The 19,386-nt window shown below is 42.8% G+C and overlaps 1 protein-coding gene across 4 annotated transcripts in view; it reads left to right on the forward strand.

The window, feature by feature from the left end:
* ITPK1 (inositol-tetrakisphosphate 1-kinase) overlaps nucleotides 1-19,386 on the forward strand; it is a 154,360-nt gene that overhangs the window by 127,892 nt on the left and 7,082 nt on the right. For all 4 annotated transcript variants that reach the window (XM_071745732.1, XM_071745730.1, XM_071745731.1 and 1 more), the window contains 5 exons: nucleotides 5,981-6,079; nucleotides 8,027-8,067; nucleotides 10,657-10,822; nucleotides 12,935-13,002; nucleotides 14,450-14,612. In XM_071745732.1, the coding sequence (XP_071601833.1) occupies nucleotides 5,981-6,079; nucleotides 8,027-8,067; nucleotides 10,657-10,822; nucleotides 12,935-13,002; nucleotides 14,450-14,612 (537 nt within the window). The remainder of the gene's footprint in view (nucleotides 1-5,980; nucleotides 6,080-8,026; nucleotides 8,068-10,656; nucleotides 10,823-12,934; nucleotides 13,003-14,449; nucleotides 14,613-19,386) is intronic.

Genomic DNA, 19,386 nt, shown 5'->3' on the forward strand with positions numbered 1-19,386 from the left:
CAGCTTCTTTTACTTTCCCACTGTCTTCACCACACCCCTCATTTGGTGATTCTCTGCCCTTCTTGAGCAAACAGAGAAGATGATGCTAATGAGACAATACTGAGCCTGGTCATAAGATAGCACATTCCTGAGTAAACACACCTTTTGTTTATGTTTTAACACTGTGAATCTCAGGATTTTGGTTGCTCAGACTGAAGCTTCAAAGAGGTAGCTTGTTCAGCTGTTGTAATGGCCTAAGTAGCATCAAACAGTCTTTTACTTGAAACCTTCCTTAAACCAGCTCCATAAAGCCCCTCTTAGCCAAGGGGAGGTGAAGCCTTCTCCCCACTTGGCAAACGGGAATGTAGAGATGTGTGATGATTTAGTCATGGTCTCTTGGCAGGAGGTTGGTGCCTGTCTACGCTCTGCTGACTAACCCCTAGATTAGGTAGTAAAAGATGGTGAATTACTAGGTAGGGAGACATACTGAGACTCTAAATCTGAAGTTTAATAGGCTGTGGACTCCAGTTGTTTTTTTTTCCTAGCCACAGATTTTGAGCTGTCCTCACAGACAATCTTTGACCATGAACTCTGTTTTTAAACTCTTTTTCTGAAGACAAAGAAATGCAGTTTATTGATCTGTGAATGCAGAGCATTGGATCTTCAATTTATTGTGTTGTCTTATCTCTCCAAAATCATAAGGACCAAAGAAATCTAGGCAGGAAACTCTTTTACAGTTCATCTGTCCTGGTTTATTTTTTCCCCTCAGTGATCCACTGCTGCCCTCTATGTTAGTACTGCCTATAGTGCAAGGACCACCTGCCCTCGCTGAAAACCATGCAGGGCCTGCCTTGTACAGCCCCGTTGTCACAGTGATTCCCACTGACTAGCACATAAGATTGGGTTCAGCTGGGGACAGCTATGTTTGCCTGCTTGCTGTATGGGAGTGTGTTCAGTGTTGGGTTTCTTTATGCCAGCTTCTTTTTGGGGGTTTGGGTATCCTGTACCTGTTTGGCAGTCTGCCTGCAGGCCCTCAGTGTTACAAGGGCCCTGGGTAGAGAAGCACTGCTCAGTGTCTTACTAAAGCAAATCCCAAGCATAGAGATTTCTGCTGATTCTCACTGCCAGAATTTTTTTTTTTTTTTCACCAGCTGTCTCCAGTCTGCATCTTCCCCATCTTCACATCCTTTTGCTTCTGTGACTGCTGTTGAACTTCTTCCGGAAGAATCTCCTCCTTGGCACCAACACCCTGCTTTGAATATTCTTTCCCTTATCTCTTGTTGATTAGCCATGTTATTCATCCTATAAACTGTCCTTCATCAGTCGCGTTTTCCGCCTGCATAATAACATTGTTATCCCATGGGAACAGAGCAGTGCAAATGGAGCAGTTTTGCTCTGGCAAAACTCACCCCAGACATGTCAGAGCTGACTGCCCTGAGGGACGAGAGGAGGTAACTGGCTGCCACTCACAACCTGTTCTCTGCCTGCCACTTGCAAGCTTCTCTGCTGTCTTCAGAGAGAGGTTCCCTTCTTCCCCTATGCTTGCAGTGAGCCATGAGCCCAGCCTTGATGTTCATTCAGAGGTGATGGAGGGATAAAGTGTCAGTAGCAGTGAAAGAACAGAATCACAGAATTGTCACAGCTGAGAAGACCTCTAAGATCACCATGTCCAACCATCAATGTTCTCCTCCCCCCCCCCCAATTAAAAAAAAAAACATCCATATGTGTATCAACATGCCCAGTAGAGCATGTCCTGAAGTGCCTCATCTACAATTTTTAAAATACTTCCAGGGATGGTGATTTCATCACCTCCCTGGGCAAGCCATTCCAATGCCTAACTACTCTCCCAGTAAAGAAATTCTTCCTAATATTTAGCCTAAACTTCCCCTCGTGCAACTTCAGGCCATTTCCTCTAGTCCTGTCATTATTTACTTGAGAGAAAAGGCCAGCACCCACCTCCCTGCAACCACCTTTCAGGTAGTTGTAGAGATCAATGAGATCTCCTCCCAGCCTTCTCTTCTCCAAAATAACATTTTCAATGCCTTCAGCCTCTCTTCACAGAGCTTGTTCTCCAGACCCTTCACCAGCTTGGTTGCCCTTCTCTGAACACACTTCAGCAGCTCAACAGAATTAACAATTAAAAATATAGCAGCATACACAATAAATGGGGAAGGGGGTGAGAAAAAATCTCAAACTATGAAAGAGGAGAGAGAGACCTCCCTATAACATCAGATAATCTTGAAAAAAACTGAGAGTAATTTAAGGAAAATACAGAAAGCAGACACCATAAAGTTTGTGCCAAGGCATGCAGTAAAAATTAGGACAAAGATGCAAATGGAACATAGTGACAGCATCTTCACTTTTAATTATGTTATGTTGCTTTTGTTATGTTACAAAAATGCTAGAGATACTTTTGATGCTTGTCTGAAGTGGGGGTTTAACAATCTCTTGATCTAAAGAGTCTTTCTGTGTTGCTCTTAAGTTGGCAGCACTGGACCTGATATGGTCCACCTGGAGTCCAGGCTGTATTTCAAAGGTAGGTCTCTAAATGACTACCAGACACTTGGAAAAATAAAGAAACAGTACTCTTTAAATGTGCCCTATAAAAGTGTACAGCCTCTTGTATCTCAGCAGACCTTTGACTCTAGAGAGGATTTTCCTGCTGGTATCATCAGTTAAGTAAAGGCTGCCTGAAGTTAGGGTTAATAATTACAGTTACCTGTTTATTGTGTGATTCAGTGCATGTACCCAAAGACAAGGAGGAAGTGCTGAGTTCTAGTTTCATGTTGAAAGTGGAAAAGTATAGAAATGGTTTTTGTCATAATCTCTTGGGGGCTAAGGGCACTTTTATGTAGCCAAGGATGAAAGATCAGGCAGTCTTTTCCAAACTTGCAGGTCTAGAAGATGTCTTCTCATCAGTTGTACCAACAGAGGGCTAGGAGCTGAGTATGAAGAGTCCCAGCCTCAGCTCCTTCCCTGGGTTCTGGGTTGTATCAGATTGTGTCCTGACACACAAACAGTGTCACTCCTGCTAATGCAGCTCCGTGGGAGGCATGCCAGAGCTGTGGCCTCATGCTTTAACCAGTCTGAATGCTTCTGTAGAAGTTCTTCACCCTCACTAGGGCTCTCTGTTGCAAATAAGAGTATTGCTTGGTTTCAGACTGGAGGATGAGACTGTAGTGTCAGTGCAAAGGGTCAGCAGTGGGCCCAGACTCATGTCATCCCTTCTCGCCTCTAGACTGTTATATGGATTTGTTTGTATATTTATTGTTGTCCTTTTTGGCAATGGTTTCTCCTGGTGACCAGTCATGACTGCTTGCAAAGAAGCAGTGACAGTGGCCGAGAGTCCAGCACCTGACCACAAATCAGTAAGATCCTGCTAAAGCTTGTCTTGGCAGGAAGAGAGGGAGGAGATCAATGAACCACTGGGTGTGTGTTTGCACTTCATGGGCTGTAGTTCCATACTGATGTAGAACAGTACTGTATATAACCTTCAACCATTGAATTATATCTGTCCTGGACACCTTCTCAGCAGAGAAGGTGTGCTGAGAAGGTGTCACCGTAATACCAGAAATTTGATGATGAGAGAAAGCTTCCTCAGGGAAGGAGGAGAGGATTATCACTGGCAGCTGGAGGACCTTTTTTAAAACCTACAGCTACCTTCAGAAATGTGTGCAGTTAAACTCAGAGCAGCAGCTTTCCAGCTGTAGGCCTTCTGTTGAGCAAGGGTTTGTTTGTGCTCAGGTCTGACTGTGGATCAATGATCTGTTTTAGGAGCTTCAGTGGGCTAGAATTGCATTGATAGTGGAGAAAATGCCAGTGCTATGCAAAGTCAGAAGCAGCACATTGAGGTACCAAGAGTCTTTCCCACTAAATTTTGTTGATCCAGGTGGCCTTTTCTAAGTACAAAGAAATTACTGTTTGCCCCCTCCTTCACCTCCGTATGCAAGTGTCATTCAGCAGGAATGCTGAATCTTCCCTGTCTCCTGTTCCTGTTTGCATAGGAAAGAAGTGGAGGGAAGTGAGATGGAGCCATACATCCCTCTGCATCTGCAATTTAAAGGCAAAGTTATTTGTGAGCCTTAAGCACATGGGTGGGAGAGATGCCAAGCCAAAGTTGTTCCCAAGTTTCTGTAAACTAAGTCTGATTCCTTAAATTCATTCGGCTAAGGCACTTTTGCTCTGGCAAAGACTTGTAAATATTACAGTAGCTGTCACTTTTGGATGCTGCTTTTTGTTTTCATAGCAGCAAACTGAAAGCTTTGAAGTCTGGGATGTTTTGTTTAGCTTTGTAGAGGTTGACCTCAAAGCATCAATCTTTTCCTTCTTTTAGGGTGCGTGAAAGAAGCCTTTTCTTTTCACAGAAAACTTGTAGCAACAGTATTGCTAATGGCTGGAGTTCTCAGATATTCTCAGGGGGCTGAAGCATGTATTGAGATAGACCAAAATACAGAGTTTTGCCTCTTTATTTTCAGTGATTCAATTTTCTCTTTTCTGTGAGGGAATATGCATAAATATATACTTGTAATAAAATGAAAAGCATTAAACTAAACAATGCTTGTAAAGTGTTTTCTGGATGCATGGTTTTATCACGCAGTATACAGTTACTTTTGCTGGGGTTTTAGTTTACGTGCACTTTTCAGTTTTTGTGCCATCTGCACACCATAGCTTCCACTTGTTTGGATTCCCTGTGCTCACTAAGATAGATGTGGATGGTAATAACAGCCACATTATCTTTAGTTTCAAGATGAGCTGCTGGTTGATATAAACCTGTGACTTGAGTTTGCCAGATACAGTTGCTCCCCTAATTTGTGCTGGCCTCCAGTTGCTTCTTGGAGGAAGGTGTCTGTTTTTCTTGAAATAAGTCTTAGAAATGAGTTTTGGCAGACATATTCTGAAACGCAGTTCAGTGCAGTTCAGCCAGCTCAAGCTGTAACTCATTTCTGACTCCAAAGTTAACCTGGCCATAGCTAAAACTCCACGAAGGCAGTACTCTTTAAAGACTGTGCTGACTGGGAAGTTGGATAGTTGGACAGATCACTCTTACTTTGAGTGATGTTCTTGCTTTGATATTGCCAGTGTGCCCACAGCTTTTGTCCAAAAGTCTGCGGGTCTTTTGACCTGTCCCAGAGCCCTGGCTGAAGCCAAGGTTCTTTTTGTACTTGAGATTGCAACCCAATCCTCTTGAGAGGTAGATTTATGCTGAAGTATTTTGAGTCCTTCAGTGCTTTTGCCCTTTTCCTCTGCATTCCCGGAGAAATAAGTTCTACTACATTGAACAGGATGTGAACCTAGAGCAAGTCAACCTACTGAGTCTCCAAGAGGGATGGGTTTCGACTCCAGTCTTTCTGCAACCCCATGTGAACACCCTCAAACAGACCTAGTATGTTAAACGTTATTTTGGCTTCCTGTGGTTTTTCTCTTTAACCTAAGTCAACTGAGAAGTCTTACCAAGGTATCTCAGTGTCTCAGATGGCTCTGTCAAATGAAAAATGCTTTCATGGCAGAGAGGTCCCATGGAGAGTGGGATCTACTCCATGGCTGGCACTATGGCTGAAGTAAATCCACACTGGCCTCCTGCAGGCCTTACCGTAATAATGGATTTGTCAGACTACCTACTCCAGCCATACTTGTTGACCATTCAGGATTTTGTAAAGTGCTTTAGAAAATTACATTTGAAGGTATAATGTCAAGAGCTAAGAGTCCAATTACTCTTCAGTTCACTGGCTGAGTCTTACTCAGCTACATATTCCTCAGCAGGTGGTTGCTTTTGCTGCCTGGGAAAATATGGGCTTTGTATTTCCATTTAGATTATCTGAAAATTGGGCCTTTCGTCTTCTGAAATGCTTCCAGAAACCCAAATTCATGTCTGGCTGATAATCTTTTCAGTGCTTTAATATCGACTGTTAAATTAAAGCTGGCTCTGGAGAGAGCTGGTAATGGTGCAGCTGAGAAGCTGAACCCCTGATCTCCATTTGAGTCCTTTTTTTCTGTATTGCAGATGAGAGGATCTGTTCACCACCCTTTATGGAGCTGACAAGTGCCTGTGGAGAAGATATCTTGCAGCTTATAGAGAAGAATGGACTGGCATTCCCATTCAGTATGTACATGGGCTTTTCCTTTGTGGTTCTAGTAGGTTCTGAATATTGCACATGGCACCCCCCAGGATGTAGCCAACACTGTAGAAGTGTGGGTTTCATTACCTGCCAGGGATGTTAAAACCTTCTTGCAACAAATCCTCTGAAGCAGTCTGCTTGTGAATGTGAAACAAAACCCCTCCCTCTCAGCTTTTACTTTGCCTTTTAGTAATGATCCTTACTTTAAACACTTCACTACAGTAAACATGTGTTTCTGGGAAATGCTGATGGTACTAACAAAGTTAGCCTCTTGCTCTGAGCTTGAGCACAGATTTCTCCTGCTGTATTTATTCATTATTACTCTTGAGAAAATTCCTTCAATGACTGCCCCTTTTTCTCATTCATCCCTACCTTTCTCTGGTCCAGGCTACAAAGACAATCTTAGAGGGCAGAAGAGTTTAAAAATTACTATATATACCATTAAAAATCACTATATATACCAGGCATTAAGGGCCTATAGCCTCAAACAGCTGCTATGAACTGCTTGTGCTTTGTAGCAAGTTTTAGTGGGGAGGTTGTTTTACATTGTTCCTTTATTTGAGCCCTTGCAATATAAAGTTAGTTGGTATTTCTTTCCTTGGTACTTGCCACATTTGTAAAGTTCAGAGGTGAAGTCATGTGGAAAAAACATGATTTTCCTTCCCTGCCATCACTGTCCCAAATGCTCTGCTGGAATTAGATTGTGAAGCAGAAGTTTAAAGCCCACTGAATGGCCTTAACCTTCCTTCTTCACCCATATCCATTGTCCTCTTGATACAGGCTGCCTAGTGCTCTGTAGTCAGCAGCATAGCCCATATATTAAGAAGGCCTGAATCAACCCCTCCAAATGATGATGAAATTTAAAAATAACATAGAAAATCAACATAATCTGATATTGTGGCAGTGCTTTTCTGTCTCTCCTCTCCCCTCTCTCTTTTAAAAATTAGAAAACAAAAAACCCCCAACGCTTCTGCTCATGGGAGCATATGTCTATGAGACATTATATATATATATATCTATATACCACTTCCCAAAATTTCAAGTTTCCGACTTATTTTGGGCTCCAGTGCAGGTTATCTGCCTTTCCTAACCACCTGTCTCCTTGCCTGACAATTTGACTCTTCCAGTGATCCCCAAAGAAGTCTTGTCCTGTCCACACCCTCACTTCTTGGAAGTTTTAATCTCCTCTGCTCAACATATAATTAACATCAGCTTTAGTCATCATGTGGGTCCCAGGGTCTTCAGCTCCTTCTGATTTCATAGTAGCAGAAGCAAGTTGTCTCTTTCCTCTTCCCAGTTTTAGGATGGAGGCAGGAACCAAGGTATACAGAGCAGATAAGGAATATGAAGAATAAAGGGGAACTGCTGGGCTATACTTTCTTGGTCCCCCTCTGTGGCTGCCTGAAAAAAATGTGTTGTATCTTAGTTTAGTTCAGACTATTTGGTTTCCTTCTTCTCCCCCAAAACAGGGAGGGAGGAGTTGAAGATGGTTTCCCCTGTGTCCCAGTTCCCTTTTTTTTCTGGACAGTGTTTTTTTTTTTTGGTACCTCTAACATAGTTCCAGCCTGAGGCAAAATCACCTACTTGGGAAGATGCCCTCTGAGGAGGCAGGATGGCAATAGTGGTGCTGGTACTAACTTATTAGCTGATGTTTGCACCTCTGTTCAATCCTAATAATGACACAGTCCTAATAATGACCTCTGCTTGCACCCTAGTTACAAGGAGGAGTTGATAGAATAGGGCTTGGAGCAAGACAAACTTTGCAGTGATTGAAAGGACTGTTGAAGCAGACACTGTCACTGGTTTCTGGTACAGTCAGTGCTTTGGTCTGGTGAACTCCAGGGTTTGCAGGTGTGGTTGGGAATGGGTATTAAGGTGTTTATGTGTCCTGTTTCAATGGTGCATTTTTTTTTTCTTTTTTGTTTACCCAGTTTGCAAAACCAGAGTGGCCCATGGAACCAACTCTCATGAGGTGAGTTAAAAAACTTTTATGCTATGACCCCCCTGATTCCAGCCCCCCCCTGTGGTGGTTTGACTGGGACTTTCTGATCCTGTAGGGAACAGAATGAGGGTTTTGCCCACATGACTTTCCTTTTTCCTCCACTCCCTTGTGTTTAAGTACACCATTTTTTTTTCAGATTTATCTGAAATTAAGTTAAATATGAGTTCAGTCTCTTGACATAGAAATTCTTTCTAGTAGTTTCTGCCTTCTGTCATATGGTCACATTTATCAGTTTGTGGTCCCCAGTCAGTGCTGTCTGCAGAGAATGTCCTTCAGCTCTGGCTTTGCTGGGAGGTCACACCATGTTTCTCTTCTAGCACATATGTGATGCTAGTTAGAAATGGGGTTGTGCTGCAGATGGAGCAGAAATATGAGCAAAGGCCAGCTGGTTCCTCTCCTTAAGGGGAAGGGAATTGCAAATAGAGATGGTTTCTAGGCATGTTCAGTTATAGTAACACATGTGGAGCCGTGGGAAGAACAGGGCAGGTAGAACTATCTGCTTTCCTTCTTTCCCATAAACCATAACAGCTAAAATGGTTGTGTATTCCTGGAAGGAGTGCATTCCCTATCATCCTGGCTTCCTCTAAATTTAGGAGAGCTGAGTCCTGTTTTAATTCTTTTCCATTTGTGCTTCCTGCCTTCCTGCTTACTGCAGCTCACTTTTGAGAACCCAGCCCTCACTGCTGGCTCTTGAAGTGCCTGCTTCCTCTGTTAGCAGCATGGTCCAGGTTTCCCAGCTGCTCCTGAGACGTGCACGGTGTTACTGCAGTGTCTCTTGAGAGGTGAAGGCCCTAAAGTAGAATGTAAGTAAAGACCAGCAGAATGCCTCCAAGAAATATGGAGCGATCAACACTTTCTTTTAAAAAATGCAGCTACATTTTTCATGCAGGCCTTAGCTTGGATCATTTTACAAGCATGACATGTAGTCCTGTTAGCTTGCGGGAGCAGCTGCTAAAAATTTTGCCATCATTCCTGAGAACACTGTTGGACTGGTTGGTGAATTAACTTAAGACTCCAGCTTACCTGATGAATTTTCTGTCAGTGGTTCTTCTGCAGCTGCAGCCTGCATGAACCTTTCCATGCTTGTTGAGTCAGGATTGGACTAATTTCCTTGGTGAATCTTTCTTTGCCATTCTTTCATATAGTGCAGACATACATCAGCCACCTGCCAGAATTCCATTATCTGAGCAAAATTAGGCTAAAACACAGTTGTAGACTTCACTTTATCATAGGAGCTTATGTCTAGAGCCTAGGGGGGAACCCCTGGAAAAAAAACTTGAAGGCTTGTGTGGTGCTTTACATAGTTAGCAACTCTAAAAGTGATTACTACAATGGAGTTCTCAAGAGAGGACCAGAGAGGAACTGTCTTGTAATTGCTATTTTATGGTCAATAATGGCAAGGGAAGCACAGTATAAACACTCTGCTTACAGTACAGACCCTCTGAAAAATGGAGTACAGGTCTAGAAACAAGAAATTGTTGCCTGTTTTAATTGACTCCTTCTTTGGGTTTTGGTAAATCACTTAATTTTCTGTAGAGATACTCCACTGCAGAGCTGACAGTGGAACTAGAACACAACCTAACCAGAAACCTGCTGAAGTCAATATTCAGATGACTAGAGCACAGCTCTTTCAGGGCTTTGAGGATGAAGAGCAAACCAAAGTTTATCCTCACTGCTGTGTAGGACACATGGGTACAAACAAAGTAATTCCACCCCTTGAATGGTGGTTTCTCTGTAGGAGCCATGTTAGCATCCATACTCAAACAAAAATGTGAAATGGACACTGCAGTTACGATAATTACATATTCATGTAAGCATGGTGATGGAGGAATTGATGGAAAGTGCAGCCTAGCATGTTCTGACTATATATGTGCTCATCCAATTACTTCTCAGCACCTACCAGCATTGCCACTGTGATGTTTGAGGCAGCTGTTCATCAATCAGACCCTATATGCCTTTTGTCTTGTTATATTTGTTGCAGTCTCTTCAAGAGGACTATCCACTTGGAGTAGTAGGGTGAAGCCAAGTCAAGAAAATCCTTAGTCTGGTATTTGCTAGCAGTAAGAACTGCTGAAGTCTGAAAAAAGTTCTCTGATAACATGGGTGAAACCCTGGTGCTTAGGTCATTGCAACTGGTCTGAACCAAACCACAGGAAATAAAGCTGTGGGGAAGAACTCTTATAGTTACTACATAGCACTGTTCTTTCTGTTAATTCTCATGATAAATGCTTGTATTCAGTACAAAATCTGTCATCTGTTTTGGTCAGATGTTTTGCCCATTTGTTGTATCTGCAGTTCCCTACTAAAAGCAGTAACTGGAATTGTGAATAGCTGAGACAGGACTGTTGATTGAAAATGAAAGCTGCACTGCCAGTAGTCTTTGAAGAGTTGTCTGTCAGTGAAATGAAACATAATGAAATAGGACTAGTCACTGAGAAGGAATTCACACATGGTCAATATATATCCGCCCGTAGATGTTCCCCCTCACTGGCAGTCAGGTGGTGGGCAAGTGTGAAATAATTGAAAGACTTGTGCACAACTGTGTACTTTTGTTTCCAGATGGCAATCATCTTCAACCAAGAGGGCCTAAAAGCTGTCCGACCCCCTTGTGTCATTCAGAGCTTCATCAATCACAACGCTGTGCTCTACAAGGTCTTCGTTGTTGGAGAGTCCTACACAGTGGTGAAAAGACCATCTTTAAAGAACTTCTCTGCGGGTGTCTCAGGTACGTTGTGACTATTGAAAAGAAAATGGCAGTTCTCAGAACCTTGGTAGCAAACAAGTCAAAAAAAAAAAATGTTTTGGAAGGCTGCTGAAGTGAAGGCAGCTGGTTCTTACATACCATGTTTCCTCTACTGTATTATTTCAGTAGGAAGGGAGATAACTCATCTGCTCTTGGATACATAGGAATGACATTTGTATAGTAAATATTTATGCAACAGTAACCTGATCTTTATGTATTAGAAACAGTGTTTTATGTCATGTGGAAATGGAGAGAGGGAGAGAAACTCTAATTTCACAGTAAGCCCAAGTGCCATTTGTCCCAGAGGTTGTTTATAAGTGTGCTTTAGAGACAATTTCCTGGATTCTGTCATTTCAGAACTTTCTCTCCCTATTTTTACCTTGATTATTGATGTGTGTTTAAATTAAAGATCACTTGTGCTCTCCTGTAAATGATCCTCTCTGTTCATGTGAGGCCCAGTGTTGTAAACTGTGCTGTTTTATAGATACCAGCTGTGTTGGTGGGAGGAAAGGATTTATCCAGTGAGGACAGTAATCTATATGTCACTGGACAGCAGCACTTGAAGGGTTTTAATTAAAAATTACAGAAATTTGCCTTTGTGGGGGAAAAAAGATGGTTTCCTGAGAACTGCATTCTGTGGGCCTTCAGAAGCAAAAAGGGACTAGTAGGGCATGGATGGAAGCATGATATCCCTGCAGCTGGACAAACCTAGGGAGTGTGGAAGGGGAGAAAGTATCAAACCAAAGGAGGTGAATTAACAAATGGTAGTTTCTGTCACTTTTCTTAGTAGTTTCTGCCAATGTTAGTATGTCTGCCTGTGCTCACTGTTGTGTTGTGCCCATGAATACATACAGTGGGATCCCTGTAGAAGTCCTTGTCTGTAGATAGGTGTGCCTGTATTTACATTTAGGTCTGCTCTGCCCTTGTCAGCCTAAATAGGCCTGAATCTCTGTTCATATACACTGTTAGGACAGTTGGTCTGTACTTTTGCTGGAAGAGAACATTTTAGGGCATCTTTCTAAAACTGCCTTAGCTAATGTCTCATCCATTGGTGTAAGTCTTAAAATTTTTCTGGAAGCCTACATAAAAATGCATTTTGTGGCCAGATCAGGGTAAGTGTCTGGCTTTCTTACCCTAATCAGGAGAGTTTGAGGGCTGTGCTACAGGCATCTGACTAGGCAGGTTGAACCACTAAGCAGATCTGGTGGCTGTGAGGCACTTGAGGAGCTGACTGCCTGAAAGTTACAGGGTCTTTCTCCATGGGAGGAGGGGCAAGAGGAACATATGGTGTTGTCAGATTGAGGAGTGAATTTGGGTTTGCTTTTCACAGTTCCCCCATCTTTCTTGTATGTGGCACTGTGACTGCTCTGAAATGTCCACTTATAGAGACCAGGATGCTGCCTCTCTGCTGAGACTTCGGTCCAGGTGTCCCCCTGTGGGCTGTCTGTATGATGCCATCAGCCTGCTGTGCTGGGAATACGAAGGGGACACTTGTGGTGGATTTCTCCTTGCCACTCTCTAGCACAGAGGGACTGGGGCAGGAGGTGCTGTTAGGTGCTGCCCAGTTGTTTCCACTGTGGTGTGTTAGTGGCTTCTGTCACCCGATGTCTCCTGCAAGCCTCTTGTGTTTCCAAAGGAAGGGTGGGTCCCAACCATGAAAGTCACTGCTTTCATCCACGGTGACTGCAGCCTCTGTAGGGTCACAGGGATCTCAGGATACCCTGAGTGCTGTCGATCTGCTGCCTGCAGTGAATGCCACTTCTCCCCTTCATCACATGCCATCTTTGAGTACAGCACATCAGTAGAAATTAACTTAATTATCTTTACTGAACTTAGTTAACTGTCTCTGACGAAGGAAAGGAAACGGATGTCTATAAACCCCCTGCAGTTCTGTTTATCTGCGGTCCGAGACCGGCGCTGGGTCCGTGCCGGTGCCGGGTGCTGGGCTGGAGAGTCCGAGGGGGCGGGGGGGGCGGCATGGGGGGGGGTCAGGACCCGATTCCCGGGGCTGCAGTGCCATCTGCTGTTCTTGCACTAATCCTTTGGAAATTAAAATCCGGTATGAAATTGTTTACAACCTGCTTTTAATTCCAGACAGAGAATCAATATTTTTCAACAGCCACAATGTTTCAAAGCCAGAATCCTCATCTGTCTTAACAGCAGTAAGTACCCTTGGTCTTTTTACCTCTATCGCTGCTGGAAAACTACCTGGTCCTGTCTTGCTGAGGTGTTAGTGGCTTGTGACTCTCCTTCACAAGTTGTCTGCTTCTGTGTTGCAGGCTCAGGTCTGTTTGGTACAACGCACCAGCATGACTGCCTCCCCCCATGGTTTTCCTTACCGAGCTCTGGTGAGGAAGCACTGATGCAGCAAACCTGTGCTGCTGGCCAGGCCTAAATGCCCCAGAGCTAATCTAGGCAAAGGGAAGAAGCAGGTTCTTTTTCCTTTCCAGAAAGATTAAAAAGCATAAATCATCCTTCTAGGACTCAGTTCTGTGAGGAAAGAGAAATAGTGAAAATTCAAGCAGAGAAATTGCATCGGGCAGGGCCACAGAGGGCCAGTAGCTGTCTGCAGTGCAGACACACCCTAGCTGTGACCACAGGACTGTTTCTGGGTGTCTTCCAAGTCCAGCTGTGCCAGCACGCTTCACTGTTTCCCACTTCCATAACCAGTCCTTTAATAAGCTTTGCACGCATGAAAACTAAAATGTTGTCAGGCATTCACTGCTGTGAAAGTCACTTTACAGAACTGGGTCCTTTCAATCTCTGCGCCTCCAAATTCTTTTCTGTTGTACAAGATTTACTGGGGAGTAGTTTCATAATCAGCAATGAATAAATTTATGTGCAACACTGATGGGCTTGCTAAATAGTAAAGCTTTAATTGAGGTAGTCATAAATCCCTTTATGGCTAAATTTACTTTCAAACTTAGGTATGTTCCTGTGGTTTATCTGCCATCTTTCTCGTAAGATTATATATGCCACACACACTTCTGAAGACATAACAGCATACTTCTGCTATGTAAGCTATTGCTTAAAAAGTGAGAAAAAGATTAAACCTTAAAGTCATAAAAACTTGTTTTTTTAATCCTAATAAATGTAGAATAACTTATACAGGAAAACCCACATAAAAGAGAGCCGCTTTGAATTAGCCTCTGCTAAGATATCATCTCAAGTTCTGCTGTCTGGCTCAAAAGAAACTAACAGCAGGAGTCTGGCTTATGAGTCCTTTGATATATGCCTCAATCTACAAATGATACCCAGAATATTTGCAGCACAGGTTTAAACACTCCAGCTGTTTTTCTAAGGTGGAGATCTAGTACTTAAAATAGAGGGTCTGATTCTCCATTAATTCCTGTACTGCTGTGTCTCTGGAGGAGCTGCACCAGTATGAAGAGGAAGAGCTCTAGGAGTTTACAGTAGGTGAACTTCCACTGTAGGTAGGATTCTAAATGCTGAATGCAGTTTCTCTTTGGTGACTCTCTCTATTTCATGCCACCCAGTTCTTTGCAATTAGATTTGGTGGATATGCACCTGGAACCCTCTGACAATTAATCATTCCACTAAAAAGACTGTTTCAAAGTCCCTTAGTAATGTGGTTTTTTTCCACTGTAGCTGGATAAAATCGAAGGAGTGTATGAGCGGCCAAATGACGACGTCATCCGGGAAATCTCCAAGGCTCTGCGGCAAGCTCTGGGAGTTTCCCTCTTTGGAATTGATATCATCATTAACAATCAGACTGGGCAGCATGCAGTCATTGACATAAATGCATTCCCAGGTGAGAAAGGCATTTCTATTCATGTTTTGTGGAAATCATGTAGTGCGTGCTTAGTGTGAGGTTCTACTCCTGGTTTCTCACATCGTTGCTTCCCGGTTTTGGGTCAGGAGAGCAGCAGCCAGATTCTTCTGAGATCAGACACTATTTAACCTGGAGAGGGTGGAACCCTAATCTAGATATGGATACTCCTAGGAGATAAGGTCAAATTTTAGTGACCATCTGTAACATGGCTGTCATGCCCTTCTCTACAAATGGATGCCCATGAACTGAAGCATGGGACTCGTTGCTAGGACCTGGCCTATTGGGGCCTGTCTGTCACTGAAGAATAATAAATTCTATTTTAGGAAAGTTTTCCTAAATTTGATTTAGGAAAATTTTCCTAAATTCGATTTAGGAAAGTTTTTTAAGATTTCTTGTTTTTTCAGCCTCTGTGCCATTAAAAGTGTTGAGGGAGTGGAAGCAGCAAACTGTTCCCTTGAAAACCTCTTCCTGTGCAAACTGATTCCCTGTGAAAAGACATTTTGTGCACAAAAGCAATACCACCAGGAATCTGCAGGTGTTAAAATTATAGGTGCACAGAAGTTGCTGTAAAGGGTTAAATATCCTTGCAGATTCTCATAAGTGGATCTTGAAGTAAAACAATAGAATAGAACATTTGAAAATGGGTAAATTTGTCCTCCACTTTTTTTTAGGGCAGCATGTGTCTTGGAAACAAGCAGACAAGCTCCTTGACCAGTGGAATTGTTAATAATGGCAATAACCATCTATCAGTTGTGCTAAATTCAGTAGCCTAACACTACGTCGTCTCATTTGATGCTGTTTTGCATAGGATTTTTAATTTGGAGACTGATTACCTGAATAATTCTGTTTGTTTCCAGAGATATCCCCAGGCTGTTACAGTTTGTTCAACCTGTCATTGAAGACTTTCAGTATTCCATATGGCTGAAGTATCTTTACATCTCTAGATCTTGTCCTGTGAACCCCTACTCTTAAGATTTTAATCTTGGTTCTCAGTCCCACTACTGCCCTGTAGTACCTTGCCTACCTTACCTCCACAGTGACTGGCTTCCCTTTAAAACTCCAGCCCTGCTATTCTCAGGTCACTTTGCAGTGATACAGGACATAATTTTTGTAATCCCACTCCCTGCATTTTGGTATGGTGTTTTGGGATTTTTCTTTTTGCTGGTATTGTGTTAGATTTGGTACTTTGCACAGACAGAAATTCCCCTTTTGAAATTGTGAAAAGTCCTGATTGGGGAACAACCAGCAGCAAACTTAAATATTTAAAGAGGAGTAATGTCATGTTATGGTAGAAGTTTGCAGAACTGCCTTCAAGCCCCAGTTCTGCAGTGCTTCTACCTAAAGGCAATAGTTTTCAATATTGAGCTCAAGTCCTGTGTTTTGTTCTGCACAGTAATAGGTCCTTGAAGAGACATTAAATAAATAGTGTTTTAGTCCTTGCAAGAGACTTGGGAGCACAGGGAAGCTTCTTGTGCTAAGTTGTGTCTCATAAAGGATTTCTTTGGTGATGAACATATGGGTAGTGAAGGTAGCTACTGGTTTTATCACCATAAGATAGGTAGAAGACCAGTTGGAGAAAGTTCAGAGGACAGCAGCAAGGACCAGACATACTGAAGACTGAAGGATAGTGGTAAACAAAACTGTGTTCAAATTTGTAAAAGGTAGGAGAACTTAGAGAGATGACCTGCTCTCAAGGGTTGCTGAGGCCAGAGAAGAAGTGATGGAGTAAAATAAAAAAGAAATAAAATAAAAATTTACCTTTCAACACAGATACCAAAAGCATGTCCAGCCCAGGAAGCTGCATGTCCCTCCGAGGGCCAGTATGATTAAAGGCTGAACAGCTTAAGGGGCTGGGGTCACTGGTGTAGCCAGCACCTTGCTAATGAAGAGTTTTAAGTTCAGCCCTGCTCAAAAGAGTCACAACGCTGACTCAGTGATGATGGGCTGCACCAGCAGGGGAATCTCACCATTGTGTCTCAGTGCAGCCACAGAAAGGGGCTCTTCCTCAAGTCACCCTGTCCTGCAAGGGTTGCAGTAGAACCAGATGGAGCCATGTTAGACACTCTGGGGACCAGCTACATGATCTATGCACCACTGCTTTGGGGAAGGGAAGAGGTGCCCTTTAAGGAGCATTTACAGTACTCTGTCATGGAACTCCAGCTACATCTTGGGGCTAGGCCTGACCAAGTCTTGTCCGGTGGCCCAGAGGCTTGATTTCCTTGTCTTTTGTATTTACCAGGCTTGAACCTGTCATTCCATGGATGTTGAGCTTAGCTGTACATCAGAATTGAGAACTCTATTAGCACCAGCAAGCCTTCAAAAAAACACTTGAAAAATAAATGTCTGAAAGGCCTATTGTGTCTCCTGTTTTATGGGAAACCACTGGGACTATATTTACCCGTGGTTACCAGCTGAGATATTTTAACTGTAGGCACAGTCATATAGCATGTGGGTTTTATGTTTGCCTGACCACAGGTAACTGGGAGAAAAGGCTTTGGAAAGCCTGCTTTCCTGTGCCCGTGGCTGAGCTCACCCAACCCAAGCAGCAGCCTGTGTGCGCATTCTGCAGCCTGTCACCAGTACAGTGAGCTGCTGGTTCTGTGTGCATAACAGTGGTATCTGGGAACATCAGATCTGGACATACACTTCATGTGTGTAAATATGCTGCCACAAATGCAGGACATGGGTTATCCATTTCTCTCTGCCCAAAGGAAGATGCAGAAAAGCAGACAGTGTGTGAGATCAGGGAGAGTCTCTTAAAAATCAGGCAAGTAGCATCTCTAATGCTACCTTAAAATGTTCGTAGCCATTTCTTGACTCCACAAAGCTCGGGGAAGCAGGTACTTTTTTTCAGACACATTGCTGGATGTATTTTCTTCCTGTCTGTGCTCATCCAAAGGACTCTGGAAACTGTTTTAAACATAGCAGAATTCAGACCTCTTATAGACAGGCATTTCAAAACTTATTTCATTTGGCAGTGATAGTACCTGTTTGAGCAAAATTCATTGAACTTGTGCTTTGAAGCATGCAAAACTTGGATCTTCCCACTGATTCCATGAACCCTGAATTAACTTCCAGTAGTTTCCAAACTAATGTCAATATCCACAGAACTTACAGCCTTCCCCAGGCATCCTGTGGCTCAAGGGTTAATACACCCTGGTCCTCTTCCTCCCTTCCTTGTATTTTTTTTTTACAAGTGTGAAAAGTTTCTTCCGAGTGACCAGGCAGAATTATTTGGGCCTTTCCACCCATTGTGCAGAGAGCTTGCATAGAGGAAGCCTGCCTGATACATACAGCTTCCTTACACTGTAACATCTGCTGGTTTCAGGTCTGAATAGCTGGACGTCTTATTCCCATTAAATATTTAGAGCAACTTCTTTGTGAGTTTGCCAGGTGCCCTCAAACAAGGGTGGTTTGTTTTCAGTGAGCAGACACAAACACTCTAGGGTACTATGGATCTCACTGAATGTTAAAGCTGTTACTATGGAGATGGCTTATTCCCAGGGTGTTTGAAGCACCCTGAGTAGATTTGAAGGCTAATCCCCATGGCTTTTACATAAGCAAGAAAAGCATAACAAGCACCTCTGTCAAAGAGGGGGAGATCTTGTTCTGGCTCCCATGGCCAGGGTCCTGGTTGACCCCTGCCAACTAACGGATAATTATGTGGGACACTGGGAAACTTGACGTTTTGAAATGGATTATTTGTTGGGTGAATCTGTTTAAAGGCCTTTTAGAAAGGAAAACTGAGAACTGTTGTCTGACATTGCTAGTGCTTTGTGTACCTGTCAAGTACCTAGGAGAACTGTGACCAAGAACAATAAAATCCAAAGCAGTGTAGCAGCCTAAATAAGAGTTAATTAGTTAATGTATGAGTTATAAATATACCAGTCACCACATTTATCTTAGGGTGAAATTTTCCTCTTACCTTATGCTTTGCAGGAAGTTGGGTTTTTATTGCTGTCTTTACAGGAGAATGGAGATTAAAATTAAATTATTTATGAATCTGAGGGACTCTTCTGCCCTAATCACATCACTGAAAGTGTTTCAAAATGTACATTTACTCTGTAGTTTCTGATTCTGCTCATGTGCTGCAGTGTGAACGTGTGCTATTCAATATGGGACTTTTAAACTGTTATTTCTTGCTCCAGTCTCCTGAACTACTAGCAGGTCACCTTCAGAATATTTACGTAGACATTTTAAAACAATCAGCCTAGGCCATTAAATACTCTAAATGTCAGATGTCACCTCTGAATTGTAAATCAAATTGATGACAATTTTAAGTAATTTTAAGTAATGCAGCAGTTAAGATCCATTTCAAGACACTGTACCGATATGTTGCTTGTCTGGTTCAATTTTTAAATGATGCAGTGATAAAACTGTGCCTGTACCAGAAGTGTTTGAAATAGAGCCAGAAGCTCTGTACGCCTATTGCCACCCTTTGTGTCACCAAAAATTTTATGCCTCCTAGCATTCCAGCAACTGTTTTAACCAGGAAGCTTGTTAAACTCTGCATTGTTAATTGCCTGGACTCCATTTACATAACAGAGAAATGTGGTGTCAGCACTGGAATGAAAGATCGGTGTTTCTACCGAATACTCATATTACTGATACATGTTTACAACCCCTTGAGAGTTTTTTCAGACATTGCTCATAGCAGGGAACATGTTTTAAGTGCCAAGTTAGATGAAATTAGACAAGCATTACATTACTTCTTACCCAGTGAGAAGCTGCCTTTTCTGTAGGGTATAAAGCC

Source organism: Heliangelus exortis, chromosome 5 (genome assembly GCF_036169615.1).
Source record: "Heliangelus exortis chromosome 5, bHelExo1.hap1, whole genome shotgun sequence".
Lineage (NCBI taxonomy): Eukaryota > Metazoa > Chordata > Aves > Apodiformes > Trochilidae > Heliangelus > Heliangelus exortis.